This window comes from Aspergillus alliaceus (assembly GCF_009176365.1).
Source record: "Aspergillus alliaceus strain CBS 536.65 unplaced genomic scaffold BDW43scaffold_9, whole genome shotgun sequence".
NCBI lineage: Eukaryota > Fungi > Ascomycota > Eurotiomycetes > Eurotiales > Aspergillaceae > Aspergillus > Aspergillus alliaceus.
The window spans coordinates 657,552-679,929 of NW_022474692.1; the positions used below are offsets into that span (position 1 = coordinate 657,552).

General features: G+C 47.1%; 7 protein-coding genes across 7 annotated transcripts; 2 read left to right on the top strand and 5 right to left on the bottom strand.

Moving 5' to 3' along the window:
- Window positions 1–1,337: 1,337 nt before the first annotated feature.
- BDW43DRAFT_268249 (putative metalloreductase Fre8) lies at window positions 1,338–2,661 on the bottom strand (the record flags this gene model as incomplete). The annotated part of the gene is made up of 2 exons (XM_032041099.1): window positions 2,252–2,661; window positions 1,338–2,121 (listed from the first exon to the last, which is right to left on the bottom strand). Coding segments are annotated over exons 1-2 (859 nt in total), but the record flags the coding sequence as incomplete, so codon positions are not given.
- Window positions 2,662–2,780: 119 nt separating this feature from the next.
- On the bottom strand, window positions 2,781–5,919 carry BDW43DRAFT_268251 (protein phosphatase 2A structural subunit TPD3). The gene is made up of 10 exons (XM_032041100.1): window positions 5,693–5,919; window positions 5,292–5,541; window positions 5,111–5,216; window positions 4,890–5,041; window positions 4,346–4,837; window positions 4,169–4,283; window positions 3,972–4,116; window positions 3,811–3,911; window positions 3,425–3,762; window positions 2,781–3,369 (listed from the first exon to the last, which is right to left on the bottom strand). The coding sequence occupies exons 2-10, from the start codon at window positions 5,352–5,354 to the stop codon at window positions 3,031–3,033; spliced, it is 1,851 nt and encodes a 616-aa protein (XP_031903183.1). The 5' UTR covers window positions 5,355–5,541; window positions 5,693–5,919; the 3' UTR covers window positions 2,781–3,030.
- A 134-nt stretch (window positions 5,920–6,053) lies between these two features.
- BDW43DRAFT_268254 (phenylalanine--tRNA ligase subunit beta) lies at window positions 6,054–8,845 on the top strand. Its single transcript, XM_032041101.1, has 9 exons — window positions 6,054–6,275; window positions 6,338–6,378; window positions 6,438–6,457; window positions 6,516–6,592; window positions 6,657–6,786; window positions 6,847–7,113; window positions 7,167–7,408; window positions 7,468–8,273; window positions 8,333–8,845. The coding sequence occupies exons 1-9, from the start codon at window positions 6,223–6,225 to the stop codon at window positions 8,494–8,496; spliced, it is 1,800 nt and encodes a 599-aa protein (XP_031903184.1). The 5' UTR covers window positions 6,054–6,222; the 3' UTR covers window positions 8,497–8,845.
- BDW43DRAFT_268258 (40S ribosomal protein uS3) lies at window positions 8,820–10,343 on the bottom strand. The gene is made up of 3 exons (XM_032041102.1): window positions 10,071–10,343; window positions 9,554–9,867; window positions 8,820–9,396 (listed from the first exon to the last, which is right to left on the bottom strand). Exons 1-3 carry the CDS (start codon window positions 10,222–10,224, stop codon window positions 9,064–9,066), a joined length of 801 nt encoding a protein of 266 aa, XP_031903185.1. The 5' UTR covers window positions 10,225–10,343; the 3' UTR covers window positions 8,820–9,063.
- A 132-nt stretch (window positions 10,344–10,475) lies between these two features.
- Window positions 10,476–13,418, bottom strand: BDW43DRAFT_268260 (phosphatidylinositol-3-phosphatase YMR1). The gene is made up of 3 exons (XM_032041103.1): window positions 13,181–13,418; window positions 12,629–13,111; window positions 10,476–12,564 (listed from the first exon to the last, which is right to left on the bottom strand). The coding sequence occupies exons 1-3, from the start codon at window positions 13,202–13,204 to the stop codon at window positions 10,807–10,809; spliced, it is 2,265 nt and encodes a 754-aa protein (XP_031903186.1). The 5' UTR covers window positions 13,205–13,418; the 3' UTR covers window positions 10,476–10,806.
- A 534-nt stretch (window positions 13,419–13,952) lies between these two features.
- On the bottom strand, window positions 13,953–16,155 carry BDW43DRAFT_298428 (transcription factor domain-containing protein; the record flags this gene model as incomplete). Its single annotated transcript, XM_032044549.1, has 6 exons — window positions 13,953–14,357; window positions 14,388–14,904; window positions 14,934–15,262; window positions 15,316–15,406; window positions 15,455–15,744; window positions 15,979–16,155. The coding sequence occupies 6 exons, from the start codon at window positions 16,153–16,155 to the stop codon at window positions 13,953–13,955; spliced, it is 1,809 nt and encodes a 602-aa protein (XP_031903187.1).
- Window positions 16,156–20,089: 3,934 nt separating this feature from the next.
- Window positions 20,090–22,317, top strand: BDW43DRAFT_268265 (glycoside hydrolase superfamily). Its single transcript, XM_032041104.1, has 2 exons — window positions 20,090–20,571; window positions 20,648–22,317. Exons 1-2 carry the CDS (start codon window positions 20,408–20,410, stop codon window positions 22,005–22,007), a joined length of 1,524 nt encoding a protein of 507 aa, XP_031903188.1. The 5' UTR covers window positions 20,090–20,407; the 3' UTR covers window positions 22,008–22,317.
- The last annotated feature ends 61 nt before the right edge of the window (window positions 22,318–22,378 follow it).

A 22,378-nucleotide genomic window follows, 5' to 3' on the forward strand; every position in this document is an offset into this window, starting at 1 on the left:
TTAGCTATTGTATCAAAATACTTATGCTCGTTATAGTAAGAGTTGTAATTTCCCGTAGAACTCAAGGCTCTAGATTAAATATATATTTCCGAGTTCTTTAGAGAGATAATCTATAGTCTTTAGTTTTTTTTTTGCCGTTATTAGGTGGGAGAATACTTTACGGCTTCTGACCGGAAAAACAATACCCGATATGAACCATACGGAATGGTTAATAGTCTTAACAAGATCACCCGTTTTACTAGACATTAGCTCTTTGTCTAAGTATATATTAGTCTGGCGTACCCTTGCCTTCGCTGTGAGAGGGCCGCTAGGTCAGCGGGCGGTTTCCCCTACTCCGGAAGTACTTTGGTCTACTTCTACCTCTCTCTCAATATCTAGCTGGCTCCACCCATAGTCTGACTTTGGATATGGCTCCTCGTCCGGGGCTTCAGCAGCGCCGCTTATGACAGAGCCCTGGTAAATTCATTGTATTCAAAGCAAGTCGATAGAAGGAAGTGGCAGAGGCTCAGGGTCTTCCGTCTTGGACAGTAGTATATATCCAGAGCAAGTAACTTCTTTTGTCGTGTAGTTACGGAGAGTTGTGTTCTTTGGGCCTCAATCAGTAGTTCGTGACATGGTAAGAGGAGAGTCAGGAGTATGTCTCTAGAGTATGTCGACGACATGAAAAGCCAGAAGAATCGGACTTTTAGGGTCCTCTCGTCATTGCTGATTTTGAGAGGCTTAAGAGCAAAACACACTCGGTCCCAGAGTCCATGCGCACTAGACCATAGTGTTATCAAGTTGTAGCACTTCTCCGCTCTATCTGGTCCCAGTACCGTCTTCTTCTACTCGACCAACTCGTCCCTGCTTATATAATATCCTTGTTGTGGCCCAGACAGTTATGTTCCAGCTCCTTTGAGTAGTTCGATTGCCCCAGAGCATATGGGAAGTTGGGCGACTTCAGTAGACATCCCAAGCTTGGTAATCATCAAACACATATCTCCTTGCCTCGTTCTCAGACTACCGGCATTTAGCATTAGATCGGTAAGGATGTTCCTAGGGTGAACTTACAAGACTCCTTGCCACACCCATGAATTCTACGTAGCTGAGAATCCAGACTTGCCCTTATTAGAAACAATATATTCTTTAGCCCAACTATAGTAGTCATTTGTTCAGACAAGAGTATTGTTCGCAGATTGAAAGATATCCTCGACGAAAAGATGAACCCCCAAATCGCCAACCTGCACCATGAATCCACCTTAGAACATTGGATATAATAGCACCCTTTAACAGCCCTACAAGCCTAGTCGTACATATAACACCAGATGAAATATTCGTCCCAAAAATCACGACCTTGAATACAATCTACCATGGCATCGATCCTGTCGACGGAGTCTTCACCAAACGGCAAGATGCTGCATTTCTTCACCAGCAATGTATCATTAGCTTGTCGCTCGTGGAGTTCTCTACATTCCACTATACAACTGCGTCTGTAGAACCACTACGGGCGAATAGGCTGCAGTCTATTCTATACATTAAACTATTCTAGGCATCCAAGCCGTATAAGCGCGAAATAATCAGAGTGCCCCTATCTCAAGCCCCAGCCGCATACGGAGTTAACCACAGAAGCCGCCAATGCCTCAATGATGAAGACCCGTGCTTGAGCAACATGATAATACGCAGCAACGCATAGCAGTACTACCAACGATATGTGTCCATAATAGAATGCCTCTCTCCTAGCCTTAGGGGAAGACGTCGGCCACAACTGCACCCAAAAGGCAGCACGCAAGGGCCGAACAAAGAGAAGGATCATGATTAACAGGGTCAAGCCACCAAATCCCCACTGAACGTCCGTGTCTTGAAGACGTTTCGTGAGCAAGGAACTAAAGTCCGGGTGGCTGGACTGTGCAAAAAAGTTCAGATACAGTGCGGCATGCCCAGCTAGCAAGGGTGACAAAACCACTCTGCCGAAAAGGCGGTGATACGGAGTCAGTGCTGGTTGCATGGTAGATGTCAAGATAGACATCGTGGACGGTGATGCTGGATTTGAGGTGTCGAGATATAGGGGAGGAGATATGAGAACTTGGAATGGTAGCTGAGAAAGAGCTACATGTGCCAGAGCTTTGGTAAGATGGAGATAGTCTGTACGTATGACAATTAGCTTGAGTTTTATCTTTCAAATGGACCAGGTCTGCAACGGTACGAATAATCATATTCGAGACAGGAAAGAAATAAAGAAGGCATTTAGGCAGAGGTTGAGAATTTGGCTTACCATTTCCGGAATTCCATATAGAGAGGCTTAACAGCCACCCTAGCCAAATAATACAAATAGCATACTGCCTTCGTGTCTCTGTCCAGGTGGTAAAGGGCGGCAGATCCCACCATGATCTTTGCCTACGACGGACTCGGGAGTCATTTGATTTCTCCGCCACTCGGAAATATTCGTTGTATAATCGGACAAGCAGAACAACAAGTAAGAAGGAGCATTGTGCATAACATCCGCGAAGATTTAAGAGTTCGCGACGATGCTGCTGCTCTGTTGGAGAGACAGAAACAAAATGCCAAGGCCACGATAATGACATTGGAGCAAGCCTCTCAACGCCAAATAGAGCTGACAAAAGAATACAAGGTACAAATAGAATTGGCAGTAATCTATCCACGAAAATGAGATTCAGGAGCGAGGGTAGACATGGATAGTACCACTAGTCCAAATGGCTTATTTATGCTGCGCTTACTACTGGCCAACACCGAAAATCACATGATTTAGCTTTTACTTCATGCATGCCGACAAATGACAGATAGACCGAGTGCCTAGGTTTTAAGTGGTTTTTGCACGATTATTCATAGTGGACCAAAGATATAGAAATAAAAAAGAGACTCTACATTGAAAACGCCATGGGCCATTTCATGCCAGTCAGATGCTCTGACTATTTCTAAGTTAACAAAATGACAGTCCTCCCAAAAGTAGTGTGAGTGCCGGTGTATCATTTCCCACTCGCACTGAAAGGCCTTCTTACAGCGTGTGAGCATCTATCTAGCTAGATCTTCAGCTTATGGTGAAGTCTGCATGATCTCGTCATTACCGCCCGTAGCAGTTGTTGCAAAGTACCTGACATCCACATCCTCATCTGCTTGAAGCTTCTCCAAGCTGGGAATAATTCTCTGCTGAATAAGGTCCTGACTCCGCGGCGATGGCGTTGCGGACTTTCCGGCCTTTTCCACGCCAGCCAAAGTCCCCTCCGCCGGCAGGCGTCGCAATGTGTCGATCAACACAGCATAGGACTTAGCAACATTAAACCGAATGTTTGGGATTTCGTCCGTGACCAGTCTATCCAGGATGGGGAGAATCGAGTTCTCAATGATATCTAGAGAGACGACAGGTGCGAGTGTCTAGAGAGCGTGTTAGCCTGTGTTATTCTCTTTGGGGAATATATCATTGACGCACAGAGATGGCAAAGCACGTTGTCATTCTATACAGATAATTGGGGTGCTGTCCCATGGCCATGACCTTGGGGATAATAGAGCCCTTGGCCCAGTCAACCCCAAAGACCTCTGTGAGCTTTCTCAAGTTCTGCGTGGCGGCCTCTCTGATAGAGAAGACGGTATCACCAAGCCAGCTCATACAGAGATCGCTGAGTTGCTCGTCGAAGAACTTGACGCCCAACTGGCTGGCAAGAAGGGGAATATATTCGATGATAGCAAGGCGGACACGCCATTGCTTATCTTCTGCCAATTGCACGATAGCGGGAAGAAGTGACTGAGACAGCAGCTCAATCCCAATAACTGTGGCATGTTAGATGATACGACTATATCGTCAGATTCAGTGCTTACCCTTGTTGACCAACTCCAACTTTGAGATAATGTGCAGACGGACATCAGGGAACTCGTCTTTAAGCATTTGGAGGAACATAGGAAGAAGATGAGCGATAGTCCTAGGCGAGAGCTATTAGTGTCTCTAGTTCATTATATCTAGATGAGTTGGCTGTACTAACTCTTCCTTTCCAAGAATCGGGGCAAGCCCGCTAATCTGTGTGCCCAAAGCGGCACGCACGTGCTGAGATGGGTCCGAAACAAGATCTTCCACGCTAGTCATTATTTCATTAAGCAGCGTCTCGCGGTCAATCAAGCTGCAGAAACCTATTCTCAAGTTAGACCATTGGCAATATCTGATAAGCCGCGGAGAAAATACCGGGAATCTGGCCAGCGATCGCAGTACGGACTTCAGCCTCCGTATCCTTCAAGAGCTTAACGAATGAGGGTACCATGTCCCGAGTGATGACTTCTTCGTGAACGGCTTTGGCGATCTAGCAAAATGGGGTTAGAACAAATCAAAGCAGGAATGAACGATCGATGTTCAAAGATGTACCTTTTCGTATCTGTCGGCAACCATGTATCTGACTCTCCAGCTCTTATCCTCAAAGAGGTTCCGTAAGGATGTCAACAGGACACCATGGCTAGGCTGCTGCTCCTTGGGGATCTCTTCGGCGATCGCAATGAGAATATCCACTGTAAGCAAGCGTACACTGTCCTGGTCATCGCTGGCCAAGTATTGGAATAAGGGTATCATTTCTTCGATGACAACTGGAGTCTTCATTTCCTTGACGAACTTCGCCAGATTATTGGCTGCCTGTCTTCTTACCATGGGTGTGTCATCATGTACCAGACCCCCGAAATATTGCCGGAGACTCTGCTGCAATCCTTGACCAGACTTCCTGTATGGGATACAATAAAGGCCGGTTGCAGAGACTTTTGAGGTGAACCAGTCGGCTTTTGACAGGCGTAGGACCATAGGAATGAAATGTTCTTCAATCTGCTTCTCCGACAACTGCTCGCCAATCTTGTTGAGAGATTCAACAGCCTGGTGTACTGTAAGTACAGGATAAACGACTATTATGTTTGTTGTTTCCTACCTTCTCTCTGACCAAAGGTTCCTCAATAGCCGCCAGGTTCTCCAGGGGGGAAAGAAGAACATGCCCATACTCTGGGCCACCGACATATTCTACGAAGTTGCCTAGTTCTTCGCTCAGTGCAGTCAAGACTTCATCTTCATCCTCAACAGAATCTGTGATGGCATATGTTAGGTGTGCCATGTCTTTGTAGTTGATCCACTGGTATTGATTTGGAAACTAACCGTCAAGGAAAGGAATGAGTTCCTCCCGGGTCCTCTCGGCCCCTAAGGCCAACGCAATGGTGGAAACACGGTGTATAGCATTGAGGCGGATGAGGACATCGTCATGCTAAAAGTACCGGGTGTTAGATCGGTCGACGGTTATCTGTAAGGGGCACCGCGCCATGAGGGCGGAGTACCATACCTTCAACTCGTCAATAAGAACGGCGATAGGGTAGAGCTCGTCGTTTTCACCCTGACCCTCCATGGCGAATTTATTGTATGTATATTTTAAGATATCGAACAAAGGAGACGATTAGAGAGGCGAGGACGTGACAGGTCCAAGTCCTCACTCAGACCACAGATCGATTCGATATCACGCGAACGCGGCGATAATTATGAAGGGGAGGAAAGGTTCTAAGAAGGGAATATAAAGTGACGACAATGTGCAGAGCCTGCTCAAATGCGGATTAGCTTGACTTGTCGGGGAGAGTAGCGGTGATATAGGAAGGGATAAGTGGTTTGCAAGAACCCCCCGGAGCGAGAGGTTTCGTGGGGTTTGGGCCGCCGCAGGACAAGTGAGCAATAATAGCAGCAGTAGCATACCTCGACAATTGGACTAGCACCGAGCGAACAATCGTCGGACGTTAGTGGATCATAAGATATTAAATTGTTCTGGAATCAAAAAAGATGGAGAATGGAAAAAGGTGGGAATAGATTTGAAGGAGATTGCGAGTGGAGGGGAAGCTTTTGTTCTGGAGGAATATTGTGAAGGTTGACGGTCTGCTGGTCACAGTTGACTTTGGAAAGCATGGACTTGTGGCTGGTGCAAGATGTCGTCGCAGTAAGTAATAGTATGCCGTAACCGCAGGGAGGGGTGAAATTCGGGTGGCGGTGCAATAAGATGTGGCTTGTTCCGCCCGTCTTGAGGGTCAAGCCCCAAGTTACAAAAGTGTCACGGACTCATGACTCCTCCACCAGTGGCATAGTCTCACCGGAATTCCAGAACCCCGCACACGGAAACCGACTTTTGGGCAGATTCACCGAGTTACCTTCTCTGCATGGAAGGCTTGTTGAATCCCTTCTAGTCCCGATCTTTTCTTGACCCTTGAATCGCAAATACCCAACCCCTCACCATGCCCACCATCTCGGTCGACAAGGCCGCACTCTTCAAGGAGCTCGGACGGGAGTACGAACAGATCCTTTCAATTCATTTATTTCAATTTCTAATGGTGCCCTTCTTCTCTTCAGGTATACCACTGAGGAATTTGATGAGCTCTGTTTCGAATTCGGTATGTCGGAATTGTACGAGTGGTTTTTTAGCGGGGCTCGCGCTGACCGGTTCAAATAGGTATCGAACTCGATGAAGATGTAACTTTTCCTGCCTCTATCTCCCATCGCAATATGAACACTAAGCGGAATCTTGTAGACAACAGACTCGGAGCGACCAATCGTGAATGGACAGCAGGAGCCTCCTCAGCTCAAGATCGAGATCCCGGCTAACCGGTACGCACACTGAACCCCACGCGGCTGATACATGGCATTGGCATATATTCTGAGACAATCGCAGATATGACTTGCTTTGCTTCGAGGGGATTGCCCTCATGCTTAATATCTTTTTGGGCCGGAAGCCTCTGCCCAACTACAAACTAGTTGAGCCCACCAGCGGTGAGCTGCAGAAAATCATTGTCAAGGAGGATGTAAGTGGCTTCTAGAAGAAGCGCTTATGCGATGAATCCATGCTAAAGGAATTGGTGAAGACTATGAAAATCCGACCTCTGGTCTCTGGCGCTATCCTACGGAATATCAAATTCGACCAAGCTCGCTATGAATCCTTCATCGCCCTGCAAGACAAGCTCCACCAGAATCTTGCAAGGCAAAGAACTCTCGTTTCGATCGGTACTCACGACTTGGATACGATACAAGGACCTTTCACCTACGAAGCCTTGCCGCCTAAAGATATTAAATTTATCCCATTGAACCAGACCCAGGAAATGAACGGGGAGGAGTTGATGAACTTCTACGAGGTATGGCTATGTATAGCATGGTAAGCTGCAATGGATGCTTACTTCTATAGCAGAAAGACAAGCACTTGGGCAAATTCCTTCACATTATCCGCGACTCACCTGTCTACCCCGTCATCTATGATTCGAAGCGGACAGTTTGCTCCCTGCCTCCCATAATCAACGGTGACCACTCCAAGATCACCTTGGATACTAAGAATGTTTTCATCGAGATCACTGCTCTTGATAAGACGAAGGTCGAGATCGTCAACAAGATCATGGTTTCGATGTTCTCCCAATATACTTCGGAGCCCTTCACGTAAGATTCCCCACTCCTTTCATCCTCCAGTCGTGATAGTCTAACTTGTCTTCCCGTAGAATCGAGCCAGTGCAGATTGTCTCGGACCACAACGGCGAGACTAGAATCACGCCGGATATCGCTCCTCGCACAACCCAGGCAGAAGTTTCTTATATCAACGAGTGCTGTGGCTTGGAGCTCTCTGCGGAGGAAATTTCGAAGATCCTCACCAAGATGGCCTATAGCGCTAGGCCCTCGGCAACACCCGGCTTGATTGATGTAGACGTTCCCCCAACTCGCGCTGATGTTCTGCATCAGGCAGACATTATGGAGGATGTCGCTATTGCTTACGGTTTCAACAATCTGCCACGGTCCTTCCCAAGCAAGTCTGGCACCATTGCTCAGCCCCTACCAATTAACAAGCTCACCGACATTGTCCGAACGGAGGCTGCAATGGCAGGCTGGTCTGAGGTATTGCCTCTTATCCTCTGCTCCCATGACGAGAACTTCGCCTGGCTCAACCGCAAAGATGATGGCAATACTGCCGTTAAGCTGGCCAACCCCAAGACATTGGAATTCCAAGTCGTCCGCACAAGTCTTCTGCCTGGTCTCCTGAAGACTATCCGTGAAAACAAGCACCACACGGTCCCCATGAAGATCTTCGAAGTCAGCGATGTGGCGTTCAAGGACCTTTCCCTCGAGCGTAAGAGCCGTAACGAGAGACACTTTGCCGCTGCTTGGTACGGCAAGAACAGTGGATTCGAGGTCGTCCACGGTCTTCTGGACCGCGTTATGTCCATGCTCAAGAGCGCTTTCATCACAGGCGAGGAGGGTCTCGAAAACCCCGATATGAGCGACTCTCAGTACTGGATTGAGGAGCTTGACGGTAAGTTTCAGCTCTCATTGCCACTATATGTATACGTGCATCCGCTAACAGGAATCCAGAGCCAACCTACTTCCCTGGTCACGCTGCCTCCGTCCACGTGCGCATCGGCGGAAAAGAGCACGTCATTGGTGCTTTCGGTATCCTGCATCCTACAGTATTGGAGAAGTACGAGCTGAAATATCCCGTCAGCACTCTGGAGCTCAACATCGAGGCTTTCCTATAAGCCATGGTATTAGATCTCGGAAGGAGTGCGTAGATTTTGGATGTCTCATGGTTCAGATATATGTTTAGAGATAGCTGATGTCATGAATGAGCATTATAAAACGAAATAAAAGTGAAATTAAGATACAAGTGCTATTATCAATACTATGTCAAAAGCAAATCCATGTCTTGTAATCAAGAGGCTAAGGCGTCGGTTGATACTGCAATGCCGTGACACTGCGGGACTACACAATGATTAGATAAATAACCGCAAGCGCTTTCACTCTAAACTGCTACAAGATTTGATTACGTCTGTCCCAGGAGACTTAGATTCGTGTCACATAATGAACCGTTAAAGCTTTTTTATTTGCCCCTAGTTTCGTATCGGACATTATCTTTTCCTACCTAGATGTTTCACTAGGGGTTCAGGAACAGAGCTGTGGGACGGGAAGACGCCTTTCCTAGCTTGCTAGCGAAGGAAGATAACCAAATGGAAGATCATGTAGTTGTTTATTTGCGTCAGGTAATGATATCAGGTAGGACGACAGGAACGAAGAAAAAAGAGCAGTGGCTAAGAAAATGAAACCAATTACTCCTGCTGGAAAGTCTCCGCACCAGCACCCTCCTGGCCCTCGGCGGCCTGCTGCTCGGCCAGGCGCTGCTGCTCAGCAGCCTGCTGGGCGGCGATGGCCTTGGCACCGTAGTCCTGGCTCATGGGCTGGAGAACGGGCTGCTCCTCCTTGGGCTCAATGATGGTGACGGAGTCGGGGAGAGTCTTCTGAGGGCCGGCCTTGCCCTCGGGGTCGGAGCCGCGCATGATCTTAACCTTGATACCAAGGACACCCTGGCGGAGAAGAACGTGACGGGTAGCGCTGTCGATGAACTCCTTGGCAGGCTGACCGGAGTGGATCATGAATCCGTCCTATATCCCGAATATGTCAGCTAATTCCGTTCATCTTTCTTCATGGCTACCACGTCCAAAACAAATTCCTTCTTTTTTTCCCTCCACTGCGTGGTTCACGGTGCCCTCCTCTTACTCTACACAACCACAATTCCTTAGGATATGCGAAAGAACGTACAGTGAACTTCATAGACTTGGCACGGGCAGCACGGAGCTTTCCGGAAACGACAACCTCGCAACCCTTGGCACCGCTCTCCATGATGAAACGGAGAACACCGTAGCAAGCACGACGGACGGCAAGACCGTTGAGGAGCTTGTAGCGGAGGGACTCGCACTGAGCGACGGCGGAGAGACCGCGGTTCTGGACCTTGGCGGCATAGAGGGAAACGGAGTTCTCGGGGAACTTGAAACGCTTCTGGATGAGGGAGGTGAGCTCGCGGATGCGGCGACCCTGTTCACCGAGAACCTCCTGGGTGTGAGTGGCACGGATGACTGCAGAAAAAGAGCATCCGTTAGCATTCGAACATGATCCTCTTCAAAAATCCTTGCGCCAGTAAATCTTTCCAAATTCGTCCCCGGCTCTTATTTTTAATTTTTTGATTGTTTCCCCTTCGATTGTTTATCGCTCAATCCTTCCCAGCTTTCCGAAAAATATTTTCAAACAGAAGCAATGAAATTTCAATCGGGCGACGTACTGATATCGGTGACGGTGGGAGTGACACGGACTTCAACACCCGAGTAGCCCTCCTCAGCCAGCTCGCGCTGGAAGAACTCGTTCAACTCGGCATAGAAGACACCGTCGGCGACGAACTTGCGGCGCTTCGAGATAGCTCCCTGGACAGCAGCCATGATTGCGTTTCTGTTGGGTGAGTGAGGTTGTCGAAGAAACGGCCGAGGAGGTGGTTGCGGAGCACCAAAGTTGGGAAGTCGTTCAAAGGCGAAATGGTCGGCTGGCGTCTGATCAGTTTTGAACAGTCGGCGTTTAGTGGGGTTTCTTCCCGTTAGGGTTTCCCTTTCCCAATTCTGTGATAGGGTTAACCCTGGCCCGTCGCTTGTGCCCCTTCCCTTTTTGGAACTAGCCTGCCAAGCAGAGAATATGGCCTCAGGCATCATAATATGGAGTCTTAATCCACTTTAGGCAAAGAGCTCGGGCCATGGCCTAAAAAGTCAGTGAAACAATGGGAGTCCATGTCGCTACTACAATGCTCCTTTCCCTCGCCATCCCAGGACAAATCATAAACCTCCCTAATTTACCGTTCACCTTGTCGTACCTCTACTCATATAGAAAACATCTGAAGAAAGATTTCAAAGGGCCGAAAATGACACACCAAGCACACAAGTAGAGAGATTTATGCCCACAACCACCCTGTCGGCTTCCATAGATACATCGATTTAGGAATATAACCCGATATCAAACATTTTTTAACTCTTTCATTGCATTTCAACCTCAAACTGACCCACCCTTTTTAGATCCTGCCCATTCTCTCTAGACTTGGAGAAAGCTAGATTTGTGATCCCCGACGTGACGGCCGCCATGCCGGCTGAGGCAGCATTTTGTGTCCCTTTAGCTCCTGTGCTATTGGTGGCAGAATGCTGGGCTGTCTCAATGCCTGTCAGCACCGGCGATCGTTCCGTATCAATGTTCTCGCGGTATGTAGAAGGGCTAGAACTGGTCGAACGGACACCGTTCATTTCCGCATCGGTTCGACCAAATGCCTCATTCCACCACCTAACTTCACTAATCCGTGGGAATATGAGGCGTTCTTTCCCACGCTTATGGTCATCGATGTGAGGATCGTATTTCGGGTTAACGAATTGTTCTCTCCGGGCGAGGAAATAGTCCCATACACTCCGGGTGCGTTCCTTTGCCTTCGACTCCACCCGCTCTTTTTCGCTGTTATAGAGAAACGTGCCATACTGGCATGAGTAAATATGATAGAGTAACCGTCGCAAGAACCGCTCGTTAAACTCGAACCGTGTCGGGTATTGATACAGCAGTTGATAAGTTGCATCAAGGAATTGATGAAACACTGGACTAGTCTCCTTTACCTTTGTCACCTCCTTCTCGGGGGTCACCGATCTTGGAACAGAGCTAGGCTTCTTGATTCCCGGAGTGTCAGAGTCGTAGCTTTGCATTTCTCCATCGGACTCCGGAAGAGAGTCACGGCTTATGTTATCTCGGTTGAAGAACCCTTTGGCACTAAGGAATGCATTTTCAATAGCTTTACCTGCACCACCGCCCTCTCCAAAACCACGAGTGGAATCTCCTCCGATCCGCTCATTTTCTATTTGAAACCATTTCTCGCTGTTCAAGTGACCAGATCGATGCCGAAACATGTGCCCAAAGGAAAGCCAGTCCTTTTCCACCAGCACCATGAAGCCCTCCATGGTTCGATAATAGGGGTCAAGACATATCTGGCTTAGCGCACTAAGCTGACTGGTACGGTCCCATCCATCTGAGCAATGTATCAATACGTGCGAGTGTTGAAGGCCAACCTGGCGGGCTATCAAGCCTGCACCATCTAGGATACCAGATATATGCTTTAACCATCCACTCCGTGCAAGTTGATCTCTGTTTGGTCCTAGTGGCGTAACATCTGAGTCCTTCAATGTATCAATCACCTTATTCAGAGAGTCTCTCATCACATGGATGTTGTCAATCCCCAGATACGCCTTGGTTGCAAACTTATAGTTGTCCATGTTTTCTGAACCGAGACCGACAGCCTGCATCGCAAATGCGTTCACCGTCGGCCGTGCATCAACAATCAAGTTGTGCTGTTGAGCACCATATATCTGGTTCTTGCTGTCCAAGTCTCCGCGGAATGAAGTCAACATCTCGTCTTCCAATTCTTCCGTCCCTGTCAAATCAGCCACAGCCTCATTGTCTGCATCGCTTTGTGTCGAACCAGAAGATTCTCGGTCTAAATGGATTGGATTAAAGTCTGCTAGTGGCCTCTCTGAACGGGAGGTGGAGAAAATGGCCGCTAATAGCTTCTCGTCCTGGATGCTTCGGTTTTGACGCACACCCACCAGGGGCTGTGAACTTCTCGTGATCGAGCAGTTATTAACAGGGTGAAGATACGACAGCACGGGCACTCTTGCCCGGGAGCGGTATCGTCCAGCATAGTTGAGTGTATTATCGGAAATGGTGGACGGAACCGGGAGGAGGGCAGGATACGTCGGTGAAAACTAGAGAGAACCGCGTCAATCATATTATCGAATCCACAAATCCACCTCATAAGTAGATATTTACCACATAATCCGTATTTATCCGAGAGATACGCCAGCCATGGTTATCCTGGTCTACACCTTGTCTTGCCCACTCTTTGAGTGGATTGTATAACTCCCAACCGTTCAACTCCCGCTCGGGAGGTGGTGGTTGGTATGTGAAAGCGTAGAGTTTCTCGATCCGTCCAAGCTTGCATGTCCACTGCTTGATACTTTCATACACATCACGAGCTTTTGACTCATTGCCGAAGTATAAGCAAACGAAGGCGAAATCACGACACCGTAAACGGATCGATGATGGTTGACGGGATGCAGCCGGAGTGGGGCGGAGAGTGCAGAAGGAGATGATAGGATAAGTTATCCAGAGCTCTTTTGGCCTAATGGGTGTAACCGAGGGTTGCGCACCATCCGGCAACGAGGGTATATGGGAGAAGATGATATGATGAGGGGTGAGGTGGAGGGTGCCAACAACCTGTTCACCACGCCGCGCCAAGGTCACATCTTCAACCTGCGATTAATGGTGAGGAGAATGTCAGGAGAAACTCGAAACTAGAAGCATGAGCGGCGGTCGGCAAACCTTAGCGACCCGTGTTCTCTCCATGCCTTTGTCGTTGCTATTTCCGCATAAGCTTCATGACTGGGCGTCGAGGGAACAGATTGGCACAGGTGCTGTACAGGATGAGGCACCTGTAGCAACAGAGTCTCGTGGCAGGTGGGTGTGCCGAGTTAATGAGGTCAGGAAAGAAGGTAAAACAAAGTAAAAGAGAGCAGCTCTGGCACGAACTCTGCGGGGGGTCCTTAAGGAAAGAGATAATAATTCAATTTGGCCAACGGAACGGATTAGGACTCAGAAATGCGGAGCCCCTCGTTAGTGGGCTTTTTTACGTCAACCTTAATCACTAGTTAGTTATAATATATATAATGTCTCAAGTCCACTATTTAATATACATCCTTTTTTTTCATTTTCATTTTCATTCACTTTTTCCTTAAAAAGAAAAGAAAAGAAAAATAAATAAATGACCATTACACACATTCATGCATTACTTTGTATACCCTGCGGTCTGACTTGGATTATTGGAGCAACCTGTCAACACAATGCAACTTTCCCCTTTCCGCAGTTGTTTCACTCTTGAATGGCCGAGGCTCTCCCATTGACAACTAAGTTCTATATCATTCGAAGAGTAGCTCATAATTTAATCCTTCGAGAGGGTCGTTTCCATTGAAAAATCAGGGCAAATATATCTTGAAAAAAGGCAGCAAGATCTACTTCTAACCCAGATAGTGCATACAGTAAGCTGTGGTAAAGATAGGAGCCCCGAGCACCTCAACCCAAGCTTGTCTATCTTTTACTATAGCCATGATGCTGAAGGGCCTTGTCTAGGTTCAGCCATCTCCCAGTACTGTCCGAATAGCGCAGCACTCCACTCGCAGATAGTACCTGCGCCCGGCCATTCTGCAGTGCTTGAAGGCACATCCTCTGTTACTGAGTGGGCAGCAGCTGTTGCCGCCGCATTGACGAGTACCCATGCTGGGGAGGATGGGCCAGCAGTACTGGCATTGGGCTCTGTTCCTCGAACCTCTGCCATGGGAGAGGAATGTGTGTGGGCAGTAGTGCCCACATTCCAGGTCTGAGTAAGCCCAGGATTGATTATTCGTTGGTGTTCAGCGGGCGGGTCTTCGTCTAGGCTGATTCTATGCCCAGGATCATATCGCTCGGATGCTATACAAGGGTCCGGTTGCGTCCCCTGTGGCATCTGACGGGTCGTTCGCATTCTATCTCGTACGGTCAAAGCTTGAGATCGAAGTTCTTCAACATGTATCCAGCGACGGTCTCGGTAGATGTCAGGATCATTCCTCCAGTGGTGGTAGGCCTCGTCAACAGCCTGCCACGCTGCATCGGATGGCTCTTCTGACGGAACCATACACAGACTGAGCAAGAGATATGCTAGTGCATCCCATTCGACATATGTCTGAAAAAGCCAGAGCCATCTTTCCCCCTTTTCATACCGTCGCAGCGTTTGGGCGTGCCGTAGGACTCCTTCGCAAGCACTCAGGTAGTTCGCTCGCCTGGACTTTCCCTGGATTCGGCCCTTTTGTGGCCTGCATACCGCCAACTTCAATGTTATTAGAATCAAACGAGTGCTAGCAAGGGTAATGAAGTCAATGGAAACATCTTTGTCACAGTCCGACAAGTATTGCTTCTCTATATACTCTTTGAACTGGTCGATTACCTTGCACTTATGTGCTTCACTCAGAACTGGATACGAGTTGTTGTGGCAGAACCTTTCCGAGAACATCATTCTTCGCGTATAAAGTGGCTCACTTCGAACCGGACGAGTGTAAATGTCATCTCGGTTCTTCCTGGTTGGACTTGAGGCAGCTTGCTCATATCGGGGTTCAAACCGGCGTCGCCGACGTTCGACGGCAACTCGGTATTGAAAGTTGATTCGAGAATGCTTGGCTCTGAGCTATGGTCCTCTGCCATTCGAACATCCAAAGTGTAAATCTGCCACCAAAGCCGGCGGCGCATTTCCACCTCGAAAGGAGATAGACCCAAGCTGGCTCCATCGCAATGGAGACCCATCCTCATGGCAGTCCCAATAGCAAGCCCGACAAGCATGCTCACGTCGGGTCCATTCTCGTCTCGCCTGCCACAAATCTAAAATATCAAATTAGCTTCCAAACTAGTTGAACGCGTCGGTGTATAGTTACCAGATAGAGAACAAATGCCTGCAGGACTGTCATATCTAGCGACCTGAGGAAGTTCGCCTGCCCAAGGGCATGCTCGACTCCCGTTCGATATCTTATGCGGTTAGTGTAAGGGACTTCCTCTTGTGAGGAATATACATACCGCCTCAATAAAACTGTCTTTCCCTCATGGAGCTCACTACGGCACTCTACCCCCGACATTGTCACTACGGTAGAATAATAAATTGCAAACATCAAGCATTCTGTAGGAGCATCAAGGTTCAAGCGGCGTTGAATGACACTTAAGACCTGTCTTTGCACGGTCGAGACATGGAAAACCTTTATCACAGGATCTACCACGTCTAGGTATGTCTGCCAAATGAATGCAATGACGGCTGAAGGAGGATGAATGGACCCTAGCGGCGGTGAAGGGGCTAATCTGAAAGGAAAAGACTAACAGGATTGCTCCTCTGCGGACGGAGGGCGAGGGCTACGCAGATCATGTTCGATTTCCTACTTGTATCTTAGTAATTGGCTTACTGGTTGAATAGCGGAAGACGAGCTTACAGGGCTAGACAGATATTGCTCCTGACTGTTGCTGGATAGCGGTAGATTCATATGCAGGAAATGCCTGATTTGCGCGAGGCTTTGCTCCAGCGACTGGAAATTGCATTCAATGCTTTCTACTCGGGCCACAAGGTCTCTATCTACATGATCGACATTCTTGTCTGGCTTGGGATGAGGGCATGTGCATTGAATCTTCATTCGAACGCAGTATGCACATGGCAAGGATCGGTCGCATTTGACCTTGCGCCGGCGGCACTCGAGACAGGACCGTCCCAGCGCAACTACCCGGCGGGGCATGAGCTGTTGCACTTTGTTGAAGTCAGATATTAGTAGTTTGTTGGTTTGGTAAATGATATTACACTAAAGTAACTAGCGGAGCGGATGGATGATAAATCGATGGCATGAGACTAAGAGGAGTGTCTCCGATTGGCTGCGGAGGATAAATCCGCATGTAAGTATCGCATTCCTTGATGTTGCCTCAAGGCTATGTTGCTGAATCTCTCGTGGAGTAAAATCGTCGTAGTATACAGAGTATTAAAATACCTCACCAGACTGCACATTCTCTTCTCTCGCTCACACATATAAAGATGTCGTCCTCGGCACATATTCTTCCAAGCGCAAAACAGAGACATCTGTCAGTCATACTATTGAATTTGTGAATTCTGAAGCTCAATACTTTTACAACATCTCATAAATATAATAACATTGTCCCCGTTGGCGTATGTGAATCCCGATCTTTGCAGACTCATCCATCACAGACTCACCTTCCCGATTAGGCCAGCGGAAGTATTGGCAAGATATCCTTGATGGCCTTATTGCGTCTTCCAACTTCAACATTACCGTCTTGTCTCGCAAGGAAAGTAAAGCTAGCTTTCCCGCCGGTGTTATTGTCCGGAAAACCGACCACTCTGATCCCGACCTCGAGGCTGCCTTTACTGGCCAGGACGCTGTCATCTCAGCCCTAGGCGCAACGGCATTCGGCGAGCAACAGAGGATTGTCGATTTTGCAGCTCGGTCTGGTGTTAAATGATTCATTCCCTCCGAGTTCTCTGCCAGCAGTCAGGATGAGGCCGTCCTGCAATTGCTACCCCTCTTTGGCCAGAAGAAGGAGCTGATCGAGTACCTGAAGACTAAGCAGTCCGATAGCCTTTCGTGGACTGGCATCGCCACTGGATTGCTTTTCGACTGGGTATGTAGTTAATTCACGCTACACTTTCTTGGGTGAGACATCTAACATGTTCGGCCTAACAGGGTCTCGGAAATGGCTTCCTTGAGTTTGATATCGCAAACCGTACTATAAATATCTGGGATGGCGGTGATAAAAGCTTTACTCTAACAAATGAGAAACAGCTTGGCCAAGCTGTGGTTTCGGTGCTGCAACATCCCGAAGAAACGAGTAACAAATACTTCTACGTTGCCTCTGCCGAAACCACACAGAACGAGATCGTGGCCTCGTTGGAGGAAGAAACGGGAGCCAAATGGTCCGCGAAAGCGACCACCACTGAGGAACAAGTTGGTGAAGCTGTCAAAAAACTTGGCGCTGGCGACTTCACCGGTGCATTTGCCCTGGTCCGCGTTACAAGCTATGGTAACATCCCAGGCCTTCGGGCAAATTATGTCAAAGACGAGACTCTGGCCAATGAGGTGTTGGAATTGAAGCTGGAGACTGTCAAAGATACTGTCAAACGTATTGTTGCACAATGGCTGAAGGATTGAATCCAGATGTTGCATTCTGTATACTAGCACTTTGCTTGTTGTAGGTCTAGCTTCCATGCGCCGTTAGTTCTGAGTGTACACGTCTATGCAGGAGTAACACTCGGATTAAATAATCTATATGATTATGTTAGTTCCTATATATGGTGTGTTCTTTTACAAGTTTCATAAGAGACAAGAAATTATTATTGTTGTTTTGCTTTTAATTAATCCCCTCTTAAACTCCACGATGTTGAAAAGCCATACACAGATCTTGCAATGAATAATTAAGCTTTATTGTTATCTGTGGATGTGACTTACTATAAAGTTGTCAGATATAATACTGGTAAAACCTCAGTGACTATATGGTTGCTTTGCAAATTGAAGCTAGACTCAACGTGCTCCACCGATATCTATTATATATACTATCTGGGCTAAGCAGCAACATGCCCCTGAGCCCTTAGCTATATAGAGCTTGGGCCTTATATATGTAAGCATAGATATCCCTCATATCAAGCTTCTCTAAAGGAACTGAGGTAAAACATATCATAAATAAATGAATTAGATATCGTGTTGTGCCATGTATAACGTAGTTCCCAACCGAGCGCCGCACCCGACCGAGCGCCGCACCTCATATAAAATTCTGCCCGTGGCTGAACTATTAGGGCCTTTATCAACAAAACAATCATATTTCTATATAAAATTGAATTAGGATATTAATTAGGACATTGTCTGCGAGTATGCCCTAGAATATGACAATCACTACAGCGCGGGGGCGCTCGTACGCGCAGCCTAATTGGAGATGGCTCTTGATCTATAAGTATAGTATCTTGAGCTTCTTTAGCCTTATTTTCATGCTGTATATACTCCCGAGCTTCCTGGACTGAGAAACCTTCAGTACAGGTGATTTGGTGATTAGATCACTTCTTTTTCTGCTGTAGTTTATCAATTGTAGCCCGTAAATATTGGTTTTCTTGAGCTAAAAATGCCCCATTGTTGTATACCATTTCACATCCCTTAATCAACCGGTTCAAAGCAGTCTTTGTAGGAGAAGAAGGGCTCTGTGTACGAGCCCTTAGTAACTTTTTAATTGTAGTTGTCTGCTTCTGTAGCTGCTTGATATTATAGGGTGTTTTCGGTACTGAATTAGTTGATTGACTGCCTGGTGGTGTAGGGGTCTTAAGTCTTATAGTAAGGCGTCCGAGAACCTCTTCAGGGTTAAATGGAACTATACCAGTAACTTGAAAAGCACTTAAAACATTATCTGTAGTAAATACTATGTCATGAGCTGTAGGATAGATCTTGATAAAATCAAGCTTATCTATATAGTTGATTCCTCCAAGTATTTTGTCTTGAACTAAGCGTCCGTACGCCTTTTTTAAAGGCGAAAAAATGCCAACATCAAGCGGTTGAAGATTATTTGAGGAATGAGGTGACATGCAGATAGGAATAATATTGTTTTCACTGCATATTTTATTAAATTCAGGAGTGAGATGGCTGCCATGGCCATCTAAAATAAGCAACCGATATTTTTCAACTGTACAGCTAGCTGTAGCAGGAATAAAGAGCTTTTAAAGCCAGTGTAGTCTAATTTCATCAGTTGTCCAGCCATTTTTACTGATTTCAAATCTCCAATCATGTAGAATATCAGAATCTTCATACCAGCCCTGTATATAAACCTTTCCCTTGAAGATAATACAAGGTGGTAAAGCATATCCGGTAGAGCCAATACACTCAATTGAAGTAACCCATTCTCGATTTCCTGGCTGAACAACTTGACGTTTTCCATATAGATCAGATCTAGTAACTACTTTTGCAGTAGCTGTAAGACCCATTGCATATCCAGTCTCATCGAAGTTATAGATATCTGCAGTAGCAATACCGTACTGCATTATAGTGATCTGAATAAGATCAAACCACTTTTTTAGAATCTTTGGATCCTCACATTTAGCGCACTGATAATTATATCGACGAGAATAAACAGCCTTTATCTCACTATGGCGTTTGATAAAACTGCTGACCCAGTTTTTGCCAATTGATTGAGATGTATTGAGATCAGAGTCTGTAAGAAGAATATTGGCCATATTTTGGACCTGAGATAGCCGGGGAGCTGCTCCACGTTAATCCATAGATAATATCCATTGTACAAGCGAATTCTCTTGTATTTCAGTCAATCTATAACAATTTGCGCGTTTTTCAGTGCGTGATAGAGTGCCATTTAAATGTCGACATATTGTTCTATCAGAGACATTAAAGATACATGTAGCCTCACGAATTGACTTTATTTCTTGCTTTTTAATAGCGGAAACTGCAAGCAAGATCCTTTCCTCCTTCTCAGCTGAATTATTTAAACTTGTACGCGCTTTTGGTGGCATGGTGAGTGGTTGAACTGAGCAAGAGTTTCAACCGCGCGAGAAACGCGTGAGGTGCGGCGCTCGGTCGGGTGCGGCGCTCGGTTGGGAACTACGTTAGTTACATAACTGTGTTAGTAAGCTAGAAGTGTGTACAATTCACCAGTGTGATCATGACATCACGGATATATCTATCTACCTTTCGCGTTGGAAACTGACTCTTCAGCAATCAATAGCTTAACATCGATGTGAGAAGTATGTCATTACATGCGATGGACTGTGTCTTCCAATAGTCACCAGAAGCCAATTTTATTTGTCCTCTACAGCTATTGCAAATCAGTATTACATCGCAAGAACTCAACAACACACCTATCTCCGTGTTACTTTTCATGCGCCTATAGTGTATCACAGCTTTTTCAGTGCAACATCTTCCTAACTCTGGAGCTAGATTATTCAGAAGTTGTTAATTGTAGTAGCTACACGTGTTGTTAGCCATTTATGTGACCATGGCTAAGCCAATTTACACACCACCAACTGCGGAGGATATATTTCGCTACCGCTATCAACATGGGACTAATCTAGGCTCAATGTTCGTTCATGGGCCCTGGTTAAGCGATGGTGCATCCAGTTATGACTCCGGTGGCTTCAAGGAGCTCGAAGAGGTAAAAAGGTCAGTGTATATAGGAAACCACACAGCTCATTTCCGCTTTGCTGTCCTCATTGCTGACACTGCCTCACACACGCAGATCGCTTGCGACTAAAGGACTTGAAGAAACTCGACTGCAATGGGAAGCACACTGGCGGGGCGCCCTAACCGACCTCGACATTCTATGGCTCAAAGGCGTGGCACGCTGCAATTCAATACGTATCCCCATGGGCTTCTTTGCCCTGGGACCGGTCTTCTGTACGGGCACAGATTTCGAAGGCGAGCCATCGGAGGTATACATTAACTGTTGGAACATCCTAAAACGCCTCATAGAAAATTGCTACAATCACGGTATCGGAGTCCTCATTGATTTTCAGACCATCCCAGGTAGCATGGACCAGAATAGCCAGAGTGATTCCGGGATCGCTGACTTCTGTGCAAGCGAGCGCAGCTGGACAATAGCGACAGACTGCGTCGCTTTTATCGTTCAAGAAGTGACTTTCCACGCAATGAGGGGTGTGATTGGAGTTCAAATATCTAGCGAAACGGACTGGAAAACGTGCGCCCTTCGCAAATGGTACGATGAAGTTCTCGAGATAACGAGTTGCGTGAACCCGCCTCTGCCAATCTATATCAGTGACGGCAGGAACTTCTCCGAAGCCCTGGATTATGCTATGATGAAAAACCGACTGGGGGCTCCTGTCTGCAGAAGTCCGATTATTGTGGACACTCACAAGTATTACACTACAGGGTCATACCGGCACATGAAACCTGAGGCTATCATCTCACGGGTCCACGATGCGTTTCCGGAACTGTCGACTCGCCAGGGCAAAGTGTGCTCTCAGGGAACGGCTGTAGATGCTTATATTGGCCAGTATAGCTGCGCAATGGACTCGCAAACTTGGGGCCGTGTGAACCCGTCTGAGAGGTTAGCTTTGACTAAGGCCTTTGGCCAAAAGCAGAGCAAACAGTGGCAATCTAGGACCTGCGGATCTGCTTTCGTGGGCTATAAAATACACCGGATAAGTGGAGACGAGTGGGACTTTGTGCAACAAGTCAGTAACGGTGCTATACCGCCCCCGCCGTGGCTTGCATTCTCCCGGGCACAGGTTCTCAGCAAGATTGGACAAGCAGAGACCCAGCGACCGCATGTCCGGAGAACTGCTTTGTCACAACACTCAGCCCTACCAGATACACGTGAGCACCAGCAGTATGCGCTCGGCTGGAACCTTGGATTTAGTGATGCTTTAAGCTTTTTTGGCGTATTAGCCCGAGATATTGTACCCGGTGGCTGGAACGGAGGAGAAAAGATTGGAGCTATGGAGCTATGGATCCGAAAGCGAATGACTGATGTCGAACAGTTGGATGAGAAATTTGCCGAGGAGTGGGAGAATGGTTTCAGGAAGGGCGTCAGCGACTTTTGTGACTTTGTAGGTATCAGTACTGATGATTTGCTTTGAACGAAACAGAGCCCTTTGGTTGGGATTGTTTAATGCTGGCGTGCCATCACTGATGTTTCGCTCTCCAGCTCAATGGGTGCTGATCAAATTCATACCTACACTCATCAAACAGTATTACTAACTCTGGATAACTGTACCACATTCCTTGATCCTTACTAGCTTGGGATTTGGGAAGTGCTATTGGATGCGATGCGTCTTAACACAATTGCGCCCCAGATCTTTGATATCCAGACGCTATCGTACTAAATGTTTAATAGAAGATATTCATAGGAAATGAAAAGAAAAGAACCAAGAGTACATGCGAGGAGAAGATATATCTGTATTTACATTTTCTAAGAATTATTAAAACAAGAGAGAGCTACGATGGCTCG